The sequence below is a fragment of the Octopus sinensis genome, linkage group LG21 (genome assembly GCF_006345805.1).
Source record: "Octopus sinensis linkage group LG21, ASM634580v1, whole genome shotgun sequence".
NCBI lineage: Eukaryota > Metazoa > Mollusca > Cephalopoda > Octopoda > Octopodidae > Octopus > Octopus sinensis.
The window spans coordinates 6,785,485-6,797,982 of NC_043017.1; the positions used below are offsets into that span (position 1 = coordinate 6,785,485).

The window sequence follows — 12,498 nt, forward strand, 5'->3', positions numbered from 1 at the left end:
CTCGCTCGACATGCTAATGATTCTGCCAGCTTGCTGCCTTAAATGTGGAGTTGAAAAACTGAAACAATTCCTATAATAATAAGTGCATTGTGTATCTGTAAAAATTAACACTTCCGTCTCCAAGCTTAGATTCGAAACCGAATCTAAGGATTCTCGGTGGTCCAAACCACCACGATCAACAGGTGCGAAAAAAGGTTATCTTTGTCCTGTCAAAAATGATAAATCATCTCCTTTTGACCTACGACCTCAGCCATGTCAGGTGAAGTTCAAATGGACAGGAGCTGACCTATTTAGGCACAATCTGTTTAGGTAACTCCAATCTCAGTGAACTACGAAAGATAACCTTGATGGGTGCAGCCCATATACTATGGAAAGTACTCTCCATCTAAAATGGAATAAATGTAGTGATCATGTTAGCATGCATAGTATAACAAAAGTGCCCTTGCTACTCTTGGCCTCTGGAGGATGCCCGGGACTAAGGAAGCTGAAATAAAGTTATAATGAAAGGAAACCACAATTGAAAATAATAATAATAATAATAATAATAATAATAATAATAATCAGATTGGGGCCTGGTGCAGCCATCTGGTTCGCCAGTCCTCAGTCAAATTGTCCAACTCATGCTAGCATGGAAAGCAGATGTTAAACGATGAGTAATGAAAACAATAATAATAATAATAATAATAATAATAATAATAATAATAATAATAATAATAATGATGATGATAATAATACTTTAAGCACTTACAACAAACACACACACACACATGAATGTATGTATACATAAATATACACAAGCGCTATATACATAAAACCAATGAAGGAAGGAAGATACTGGTATTATATTTACTATCCAGAAACAATAATTTCAATTACAGGTCAGGCAGAGAAATTATTTTACATAGTGGAATGTATATGAAACGTGATTAGATATATGATAACAAATAGCAAAGAATGGAGTTAGCAAATTATTTTAATACATTGTTTACAATTGTTTCATCACCCCCGATATAACCAATTTTTGCACAATGTTGTAATCATGTTGCCAGCTTTTAATTAATTTCAGTGTGCTATACAGAATTTATTTTCTAGTATATAGTGGAAGTAATTCCTCAGAACTTCATAAAATATAATATAATATAATACACACACACACACACACACCACACACACACACAACACACACACACACATTCTCACACATACATACATACACATTTGAAGATGTATGGTCTTGTGGGTATAGAATAAAATGAACTATGACATTATCTTGGTACGATAAAGGACCAATTCTTGACCCCAATATTTTTTATTCTGGTCTCCTTCTTTGAATTGTTTTAAGGGTTTGTTCTTCCGTAACAGCCGGGTCTCCTGTGTTTCTTTGTACTTCTGCTTTTCCAGAGATTCCCTTTGCAAGAGGTTACTGCGGACATTGGCCCAGTATTGCTGGCTCTTCTCATAAGGATACTGCTAGAAGAAAAACATAAGTATGTTGATATATATATATACATATATATACTCTTTTACTCGTTTCAGTCATTTGACTGTGGCCATGCTGGAGCACCACTTCTAATCGAGCAACTCGACCCCGGGACTTATTCTTTGTAAGCTCAGTACTTATTCTATCGGTCTCTTTTGCCGAACCGCTAAGTGACGGGGACATAAACACACCAGCATCAGTTGTCAAGCAATGCTACGGGGACAAACACAGACACACAAACACACACATACATATACATATATACGACAGGCTTCTTTCAGTTTCCATCTACCAAATCCACTCACAAGGCTTTGGTCGGCCCGAGGCTATAGTAGAAGACACTTGCCCAGGGTGCTGCGCAGTGGGACTGAACCCGGAACCATGTGGTTGGTAAACAAGCTACTTACCACACAGTCACTCCTGCGCCTCTATATATACTTGTTTTTTTTTTGTATTTGTGGGTTAACAAAGCAACCAATGGTTTCATGTGAAGATATTTTCACAATTGTTCAAGCATACCATATAGGGTTGCTGATGTTCATCTCTATTTTAGATGTGAATGCAAAATAGAGACAAGTGTCAGCACTCACATGTGGTCCAATTGAACAAACATTGTTTGTCTTATTAACTGACATATAAAGAATAGTTATCTGCCCATGCGATGCTCAGCACTCATTAGTGTGTGTGTGTGTGTGTATGTGCGTGTGTGTGTATGATGGACTCTCCCGTCATTAGATGATGTATAAGGGTTTGACAATTTCTTACCGAACAACCGCATGGATGATTTGTTTATAGTGATCAAATGTTCATGTAGACATAAGCCCACTCCCTCCATTAGATCAACGTTACCTGTACAAGTGCAACTGGGTGCCACATGTCAGATGACGAAATGATCGTAGAGCAATGTGAAATGAAATGCTTTGCTCAAGAACACACATACACACACACACACACACACACATATATCTTCATCATCATCATCATCATTGTTGTTTAATGTCTGTGGAGTACTCAGCCACTTGCATGTTGTTCATTTCACGAGCAGGCTGTTCCATTGATTCGATCAACTGGAACCGTTGCCTTTCCTAATCAACCGAGTGCCAGTGTATGCATCTTTACATCTGTGCCCATTCCTGCTAACATATGATAACCGGTGTTGTTTTGTTTATGTCCCTACAACATAGCAGATTGGCAAAAGATTCTGATAAAAATAAGTACCACATTATAGCAATAAAAAAAAAGTACTGGGGCAGTTCATTCTTTTATTGTTTTATTCTTTTATTTGTTTCAGTCATTTGACGTCGACCATGCTGGAGCACCGTCTTTAGTCGAAGAAATTGACCTCAGGACTTATTCTTTGTAAACCTAGTACTTATTCTATCAGTCTCTTTTGATGAACCACTAAGTTACAAGGATGTAAACACACCAGCATAGGTTGTCAAGCGATGGTGGGGAGACAAACACAGCCACACAAATATATACATATACCTTTTGAGCATGGTAATTGCCAGAACCACCTGACAGGCCCTCGTGCTGGTGGCACGTAAAAGCACCCACTACACTCTTGAAGTGGTTGGCATTAGGAAGGGCATCCAGCTGTTGAAACTTTGCCAGATCAGATTGAGCCTGGTGCGGCCTCCAGCTCACCAGTCCTCAGTCAAACCGTCCAACCCATGCCAGCATGGAAAGCGGACGAAAACGATGATGATGAGGATGATATATATATATATATATATATATATATATGACAGGCTTCTTTCAGTTTCCGTCTACCAAATCCACTCACAAGGCTTTGGTCAGCCCGAGGCTATAGTAGAAGACGCTTGCCCAAGGTGCCACACAGTGGGACTGAACCCAGAACCATGTGATTGGTTAGCAAGCTACTTACCACACAGCCGCTCCTGCACCTTGTTTGTTCAAATAAAACTCTTTCAAGACAGTTACTCCAGCATGGCCACACTCAACTGACTTGAACAAGTAAAAAATAAAAGAACCAAACAAAAGCAAACACAAAAATAAATAAAAACATTATATATTCACCTGTTTCTTCTGGTCTTCATTTAAAGGGGCCACACTGATTCCACCATATCCTTGTCGCCTTTTATCAACACAATCAACCCCCTTCACTTCCTGTCGATAATTATTACTTTTATTATTATTATTATTATTATTATTATTACTAATCCGGACCGATGCTGGTTTCACCCGCACATTTCCTTTACATTTTAGTAACATTCTTTGTTGTTGTTGGTGTTGTTGTTGTTGGTGGTATTCAGTCACTGCCTGTGATATTTCCGCATTCAGTGCCCTCTTAGCTGCGTGGGTCACATCAATCTGTTCCTGTCCGTTCAAGTCGGCATTGGTTTCATGTATTATGTCCTGTAAGACCCTCTCTCGATTGTGCCTTCTCCCAGATTTGAATCTCTTCTTTTGCTCCTCTGTCGTTCCGTATCTCACTGCAAGCATCTTTGAGGGTTTTGCACTGAAGGAAAGTAATTGGTGCAACAATTATAGAGGGTGCAATAAAACGCATAGGTTTTACATATAGATAAATATATAAATAATATTATATATTATATATATATATATATATAGATAATATTATTATATTATATATATATATGTATATATATATATATATATATATATATGTGTGTGTGTGTGTGCGTGTGTGGAGGCGCAATGGCCCAGTGGTAGGGCAGCGGACTCGCGGTCGCAGGATCATGGTTTCAATTCCCAGACCGGGCGTTGTGAGTGTTTATTGAGCGAAAACACCACCTAAAAGCTCCACGACGCTCCGGCAGGGGGTGGTGATCCCTGCTGTACTCTTTTGCCACAACTTTCTCCCACTCTTTCTTCTGTTGGCCTGCTCGCTTAGCCAGCAGGGTGGCGTCATTCGAAGACTAAAACAATGTAAAGCGCATTGTGACCAGCGATGTGTAACAACATCTGATGGTCTGGTCGGTTACGTGATCACGATATATATATATATATATATATATATAGCCTCGGGCCGACCAAAGCTTCGTGAGTTGATTTGGTAGACAGAAACTGAAAGAAGCCCGTCGTATATATGTATATATATATATGTGTTGTGTATATGCTTGTGTGTCTGTGTTTGTCCCCCAACATCACTTGACAACCGATGCTGGTGTGTTTACGTCACCGTAACTTAGCGGTTCGGCAATACAGACCGATAGAATAAGTACTAGGCTTACAAAGAATAAGTCCTGGGGTCGATTTGCTCAACTAAAGGCGATGCTCCAGCATAGCCACAGTCAAATGACTGAAACAAGTAAAAGCACCATCCAAATCGTGGCCGAAGCCAGTGCTGCCTCGACTGGCTTCCGTGCAGGTGGCATGTAAAATGCACCAATCCGATCGTGGCTGATGCCAGCCCCGCCTGGCACCTGTGCAGGTGGCACGTAAAAAGCACCCACTACACTCACGGAGTGGTTGGCGTTAGGAAGGGCACCCAGCTGTAGAAACATTGCCAGATAAGACCGGAGCCTGGTGCACCCTTCTGGCTTCCCAGATCCCCGGTCGAACCGTCCAACCCATGCTAGCATGGAGAGCGGACGTTAAATGATGATGATGATGATGATGATATATATATATATATATATATATATGTATATACACATATATACACACACACTACATATAGCCACTCCTCATTTTGACATATATATAACATCCCTGCATTTTATGTTGCAGTTCAAGGTGGGATTTAGGTAGGAAGTCAATCTAAGCATTAATTGTATCTTAATTATCTTATCTCATCAGATATCTTATGTCACCAGACATATTACTTGCAATTTTTGTATGCATGAATGTATGTATGTATGTATGTATGTATATGAGCAGATTTGTATGTTTTTTTTAATGTATGTATTCTCATGCATATAGTTACATATCTAGACATGTTTGTATATATTTAAATGATAAACTTCTGGAAAGTTTTACAGTTCTTTACAGTTCCGGTTATGGATTGGATCTGTAGTCTTCGAATTAGCATCCTGCTTTCTGGTTTTGAGAAGCTTAAATCCTCAAGATTGATATTTAGGCAGTGTATGTATGTATGCATGTAGGGGTGTGTATGTATGTATGTACGTATGTATGTATGTATGTAGGAGTGTGTATGTATGTATGTATGTATGTATGTAGGGGTGTGTATGTATGTATGTAGGGGTGTGTATGTATGTATGTATGTATGTATGTATGTATGTATGTATGTAGGGGTGTGTATGTATGTATGTATGCATGTAGGGGTGTGTATGTATGTATGTATGTATGTATGTATGTATGCATGTAGGGGTGTGTATGTATGTATGTATGTAGGGGTGTGTATGTATGTATGTATGTAGGGGTGTGTATGTATGTATGTAGGGGTGTGTATGTATGTATGCATGTAGGGGTTGTGTATGTATGTATGTATAAGCAGAAATTAAATGAACTTGTTTGACATTACCGTTCCTTTTGACTAGAATTTTCCTGACAGTTTCTGCAGTTGTTTGGTTTTCGTATTTGATTTCGTTCTTGCTGGGCTGGCGGAGCGACAGAAGGTGGTTTTGGTGTCTTTAACAATGTTGCTACACAGTCGTTTTGTGTATGTTTCGAAAATCTGTCGACGTAGTGAAAGGCCGAGTTTGAGGAATAGTCTGTAGAGACACAGAAAGAAATAGCGATTCCATATAGCAACGTATAAGAAGAAATAAAGAGATAAGGTTCAGTCTTTTAAATCTTTTGGTGTCAGCTGAGTTATTCTTTCAAGACAACTACCGAGATTATATTGATGTAAAAGTACAGGTGTATGAGCGTGTGTATGTGTGTGACTACAGATGTATTTGTGTCTACAGATGTATTTGTGTGTCTACAGGTGTATTTGTGTGTATACAAATGTATGTGTGTGTATACAAATGTATGTGTGTGTATACAAATGTATGTGTGTGTATACAAATGTATTTGTGTGAATGCAGATGTATGTGTATGTCTACAGATGTATGTATGTGTATACAGATGTATGTGTGTGTCTACAGGTGTATTGTGTGTATACAGGTGTATGTGTGTGTATACAGGTGTATGTGTATGCCTACAGATGTATGTGTGTGTATACAGGTGTTTGTATGTGACTACAGATGTATTTGTGTGTCTACAGGTGTATGTGTGTGTCTACAGGTGTATTGTGTGTATACAGGTGTATGTGTGTGTATACAGGTGTATGTGCATGTATACAGATGTATGTGTATGTGTTACTATGAGTATATATGTTTAGAGTGTTGCTTTAACAGCATGCACTGCTGACTTTTCCAATAATCTTTTCTACTATAAGCACAAGGCCTGCAATGTTGGAGAGCATCGTAGCCATGTTTTGAGGGGAATTCTTTGTGGTTTGAATAATTCACCTCTGGAAACATGGGTGTTTTGTTCATCACCTGTAAGCAAACCTTATTCAGGGACCTTTTGAGCAGAATGGGCTACTTGACCCAAAGAAAATTCTAACTGAGCCCCACCTGCAAGATAATGCGCTGTTAATCTTGATCTAAGACCACCATGTCGTGCACATATGGTTGTGATGCATGTGCCTGGTGTACCCTTATCAGACAGGTAGTCATGAAGGGTATATTGCGCTTTGTATATTTGTACCCCAGTTTCACTTTGATGACATGTGCTGCTCCCTCACTCACTGATAATAATAACAATACTTTTTACTATAAGCTCAAGGTCTGAAATTTGCAGGGAGGAGACTAGTCAATTACATTGACCCCAGTGCATAACTGGTATTTAATTTATTGATCCTGAAAGGATGAAAGGCAAAGCTTACTTCAACAGAATTTGAACTCAGAATGCAAAGATTCAGAAAACATTCTTTTAGTACTGATATCTCCACAAGCTGTTCTAACCAGTTAATAACCACTTCTAACCAGTTAACAAACTAATATTCTTACAAGCTGTTAAGTTTGTGCCTTAACCCATTCAATACCAACCCGACTGAAACCAGCTCTGGCTCTGAATACAAATGTCTTGTTTTCAAAAGTTTTGTATTAAAATCTTCCACCAAACCTTAGCCACAATTTATGTTCTTAACACTAGCTAAATGATAACTAAGTTATTTTAGTAAATTCTTTGTTATATTTTAAGTAATTGAAAGAAACACAGAGCATCTCAACAGAAATATGGTAAGAAAAGGGTTAAAATATATAATAGAGAAACAATTCTTAACCCTTTTGATATCAACCTGGCTGAAACCGCCTCTGGTTCTGTAGTACAAATGTCATGTTTTCATAAGTTTTGAATTAAAATCTTCCACCAAACCTTAATCACAATTTGTGTTCCTAACACTAATTAAATGATAACTAATTCATTTTACTAAATTATTTATTATATTTTAAGTAATTGAAAGAAACACAGAGCATCTCAAAATAAAAACGGTAACCAAAGGGTTAATGAGTCTACAGTCTGGCACCATAATAACCCATACAAATGCCTCCTTTCATCCTTTGTGAGAGAAAACTGAAAGCTTAAAATTAATCAACACAAATTTACCTTCATATAAACTCCTGTTTTTGTCTCGTAATTCAAACGGAACAACTTGAGTTGTCTCTTGAAATGGACTCTTATTTCTCCTTGAAACATTTAGGCTTCTGGTGGGGTTTTTGGCCCAGTATTTCCACATTGGTCTTCCAGGGTTTGTAGGTTTGCTCGGGAATTTTAAGCATTCTGCATTCACCCCTTCATCTTTTGTATCCGTTTGATATAATTCTTCCAATCCATTATCATCATAGAAACCTAAATCTGGTAAATTCTCTGAGGTGTAAGGCAGATGTGAGGAGCCAACTTTGAATTCTTCAGTAGACTCATCCTTGGTTTTTTCAGTTTCACAAAGTATTGGTTGGTACACGTCTGCCAAGAGTTCCTTCTGTTGTTCGTCGCCAATATTTGACATCTCTTTTTCAGTCTCCAGGATGTCTTTTGGTTCATCTTCCACAGACTGAACTTTATCATCGAGTTCTTTGATGCATAATTTACTGACAGGAGCAACTTTCTCTGGCGGAAGGTCATTGGCACTGACGGAATATTTGGGTGTAAGGGTTTGGTATTTTGGGTACCAGGTAGGCCGGGTTAAATAAGGAATACCATAAGGATTGACTGCTGCCATATTATATACCAGGGGAGCCATTGGAACGTAAGAGGGTAATGCCATTGGATGGTAATCCCTCAGTCTCAAACTAGGGGCCCAAATTCTTGGTTCTAAAGGGAAAAATTCAGGCATTTCTGTTTGACTTTTGTAATATGGTTCTTGTTTCAAAGAACGAGGCTGATGAACTTTTAACTTGATGTGGTCAAAGGCGTTTTGAGGGATCCAAATGGCAGCATTTCTGGGAATTCTGGAAGTTGTTCCATTTTCAAATGAGACGACAAGATTGACATCCTTGTATTCTGGAAGAGAAATGAAGATGAGGTTTTATGGTGTTGAAGTTCTATAGTGATAAGTCTTACATATATAAAGACACACAGACATACGCATGTGCGTGATCCTTTTCTCTCTCTCTCACACACACACACATTAACACTCATATATGCAAACATATGTGTTAATATACAGCCAAACACACACACATGCACAAACACACATATGCTGACACACTGTCTCTTCTCTCCTACACACAATCATACATCCAAACTACACACACACACACATGTGAATATATATGTGAGCATGTACAACATACACACATACATCCAAACTACACACACACACACATGCAAATATATGTGAACATCTTCAATACACACACACACGCATACACATACATACATGTGCAGATCACAACATGCATGCACACACACACACTGATGCACACATATGCATAAGTGAACATGAACACAAACACATACATATTCACGTTTGAACTTACACACACACACACACACACACGCAACTACACACATAAGCATATAGAAACAAGTCCGCACACAAACATACAATAATCACACTACCACCACCACCACCACCACCACCACAACAACAACAACAACAACAACAATTACTACTGCTACCACTACACATCACTGTCATCAGTAACAGCAGCACAAACACCACCACCACCACCACCACTGCCACTGCCACCGCCGCCAACACCATCTCCACCACCATCGCAACTACCACCACCACTGCCACCACCACCACCACCGCTGCCGCCACCACCACTTCATCATCATCATCATCATCAATAAAGAACAAACTGTTTCTTACTCAGTTCGGTTTGTCTCGCTTCTTGGCCTTCCAACACTCGGCCACATGAAAACCTGGATGTGTTCTGTGGTGGTGGGCCAGGCGCCAGCACACAATCTCCCACCTCGATGGAATGTCTTAGAGACTCATTGTAATCAATGATGTCAGAGATGTTGGTCTCTTGGTAGGTTGTTTCTTTGTATTTCTTATGATGGCATGGACCGAAGGCGACCAAGAATTCACTGGTTCGAATCTAAGGGAGAGATGTGAAAAAAGAAAGAGTGAGAGTGAGAGAATAAATGAGTGGTTTTGATTTATGAGTGAGGATTGATGTGGAGGATTATATGACATGGGCGCCACATAAAAGGCTCCTGTGCCGGAGTCACATAAAAAGCATCCATACCATTGCCACGCATAAAGCTGTCACGCTGGTCCCATGTAAGAATCATCCATGATGGCTCCACGTCAAATAAAACTCCCAAGGAAGCGCCAGGTAAAAAGCCCCTGTGCTGGTGCTACATGAAAAAGCACTTGTACGAAGAATCTAGGCTGGCGTCACATAAAAAGCAATCATGCTGGTGCCACGTAAATAGCACACTTCGTAAAGTGGTTGGCGTTAGGAAGGGCATCCTGCTGGAGAAACTGTGCCAAAAGAGATGATTGGAGCCTGGTGCAGCCCTCCAGATTGCCAGCTCCCAGCCAAACTGTCCAACCCATGCCAGCATGGAAAAACGGACGTTAAACGATAAGGATGATAATGATGATGATGATGATGATGATGATGATGATGATGATGATGGTGGTGGTGGTGGTGATGTGTTGTTGTACCTGAATTGGTAAATTATTAATGGGCAATGACTGTTGCCAGAAACAGGGATATTGGGATGTGAGAGAAAGGAAAAGTGTATAAATATAAATTGTGTCTTAATTAACAGGCGATTAATTATTAATAACAAGGACTACAGAGAGAAATACAAGTACAAATTGGCCCTAGTAGTTTAACCCTTTCACTGCAGAAATCTACTCCAAATTTCATTACCCCTAACTGTAGGAAGCAGTTTTATGTATTGGTCTGTCTTTTGTAGAGAAATATCATGTTTGAAAGTAACTTCGTTGAGCTATTTTGAGTATATTGAGGCAACGTGAGTTAAAGAAAATAACAATTCTATTTTCAGTAGATATTTAACATCATTCCTGGAATAACCACGAAGTTTAATTGTGTCTAGGGAGTTAGTTGCGTCACATTGCCAATATAATTAACACACACACTGGTTCAATTCTACTCCAGTATTATTCGTTGGTTGGTTAAATAACCAACTGACTAATCGATTGTTTAATTTGTGTCTTTGTTTGTTGGTTTGTTTGTCAAAGCCTTTTCGTTGCTTCTTGCAACCTTTTCAATGACTTTTGACTAAGTCCGTTATAGGAAAGGTTGCAAGTAGCAACGAAGAGGCTTTGACAAACAAAAACAAAACAAAACAAATTAAACAATAGATTGGTTAGTTGGATATTTAACCGATTAACTAATAATAAAGGAGTGGAACTGAACCAGCACGCGTATTAACTATATTGGTATAATGACTCTCCCTAGACATAAAATTTGTTTCAAGACACGAGTTCACATAAAGAATCTATATATATATATATAACGGCAAAATGTGTGTGTATCCTTTATACAAATCCACAATTTTTCAGTTAGAGGGCTCGCACTTTCTATGGTTATTCAAAACCGTCCAAGGGTGGTCATGCACATCTTTACATTTCCCCAGTCACCCCGCAAAGCCATTAAAAAAATCAATAGAAGTGACTTTTTTGTGAATTTTCTATCCAAAACCCAATCAAAAGGCATGAAACTTGATACGCCAATTGAATGCCAGCTAGCTGTATGTGATTGGTCGGAGATTTGGACAGTACTCGCGTGTATGTGCGCACGCACGCAGCTGTGTATGCATGCACTAGCACTATGACCCGGCGTTGCCGGATCATAGTGCTAGTCTGATATAAAAACGAACATGAATTTTAATTTCATAGTTTAAAGAGTTAAACAAACGAGCGCTGTCTACATGATTGTAGTTAGGAAGGTTACCCAGCTGTAAAAACATAGTTTTAGATAACTTCTTGTCCGAACCCATGCCGGCATGGAGAAGCAGATATTAGCTTTTATTACTGCGGAAATCGGACATATCCATTCATAATTTCATTACTTTTAACTGCACAAATCAGTTATATATACCTATTTCTTTATTACCCACAAGGGGCTAAACACAGAGGGGACAAACAAGGACAGACATAGGTATTAAGTCGATTACATCGATTACATCGTACTTAATTTATCGACCCCGAAAGGATGAAAAGCAAAGTCGACCTCGGCAGAATTTGAACTCACAACGTAACGCAGACGAAATACCGCTAAGCATTTCGCCCGGCGTGCTAACGTTTCTGCCAGCTCGCCGCCTTATTATATATACCAATTTATTTTTTTGTTGAAGAGTGACCAGGTCGTAGATTGAGCGACGAAAACGACTGATCCCAGTTTATAAATGTTTAAGTAAAATTAATAGGGTTTTTTTTAATCCTATTTTTGAACGGCTAAAATTTATCTTCCACTTTGATTGGCTAAATGGCAGTGGCAGTGATGGTGGTGGTGGTGGTGTTTGTGCTGCTGATGATGACAGTGGTGTGTAGTGGTAGCAGTAGTGATTGTTGCTGTTGTTGTTGTTATTGTGGTGGTGGTGGTGACAGTTGTAGTGTGATTATTGTATGCCTGTGTGCGGACTTGTGT

The 12,498-nt window shown here is 39.1% G+C and overlaps 1 protein-coding gene across 3 annotated transcripts in view; it reads right to left on the reverse strand.

Annotated features, from left to right (window-relative positions):
• Nucleotides 1-840: 840 nt before the first annotated feature.
• Nucleotides 841-12,498, reverse strand: part of LOC115222756 — a 17,697-nt gene continuing 6,039 nt past the window's right edge. The window contains exons 3-7 of one of the 3 annotated variants that reach the window (XM_036511947.1): nt 9,738-9,969; nt 8,027-8,920; nt 5,952-6,141; nt 3,521-3,962; nt 841-1,467 (exon numbers count right to left, since the gene is read on the reverse strand). In XM_036511947.1, the coding sequence (XP_036367840.1) occupies nt 1,258-1,467; nt 3,521-3,962; nt 5,952-6,141; nt 8,027-8,920; nt 9,738-9,969 (1,968 nt within the window). In that variant the 3' untranslated portion in view covers nt 841-1,257. Of the gene's footprint in view, nt 1,471-3,520; nt 3,963-5,951; nt 6,142-8,026; nt 8,921-9,737; nt 9,970-12,498 lie in introns of all 3 variants that reach the window. The other 2 variants (XM_029793055.2, XM_036511948.1) reach the window with 2 other exon arrangements.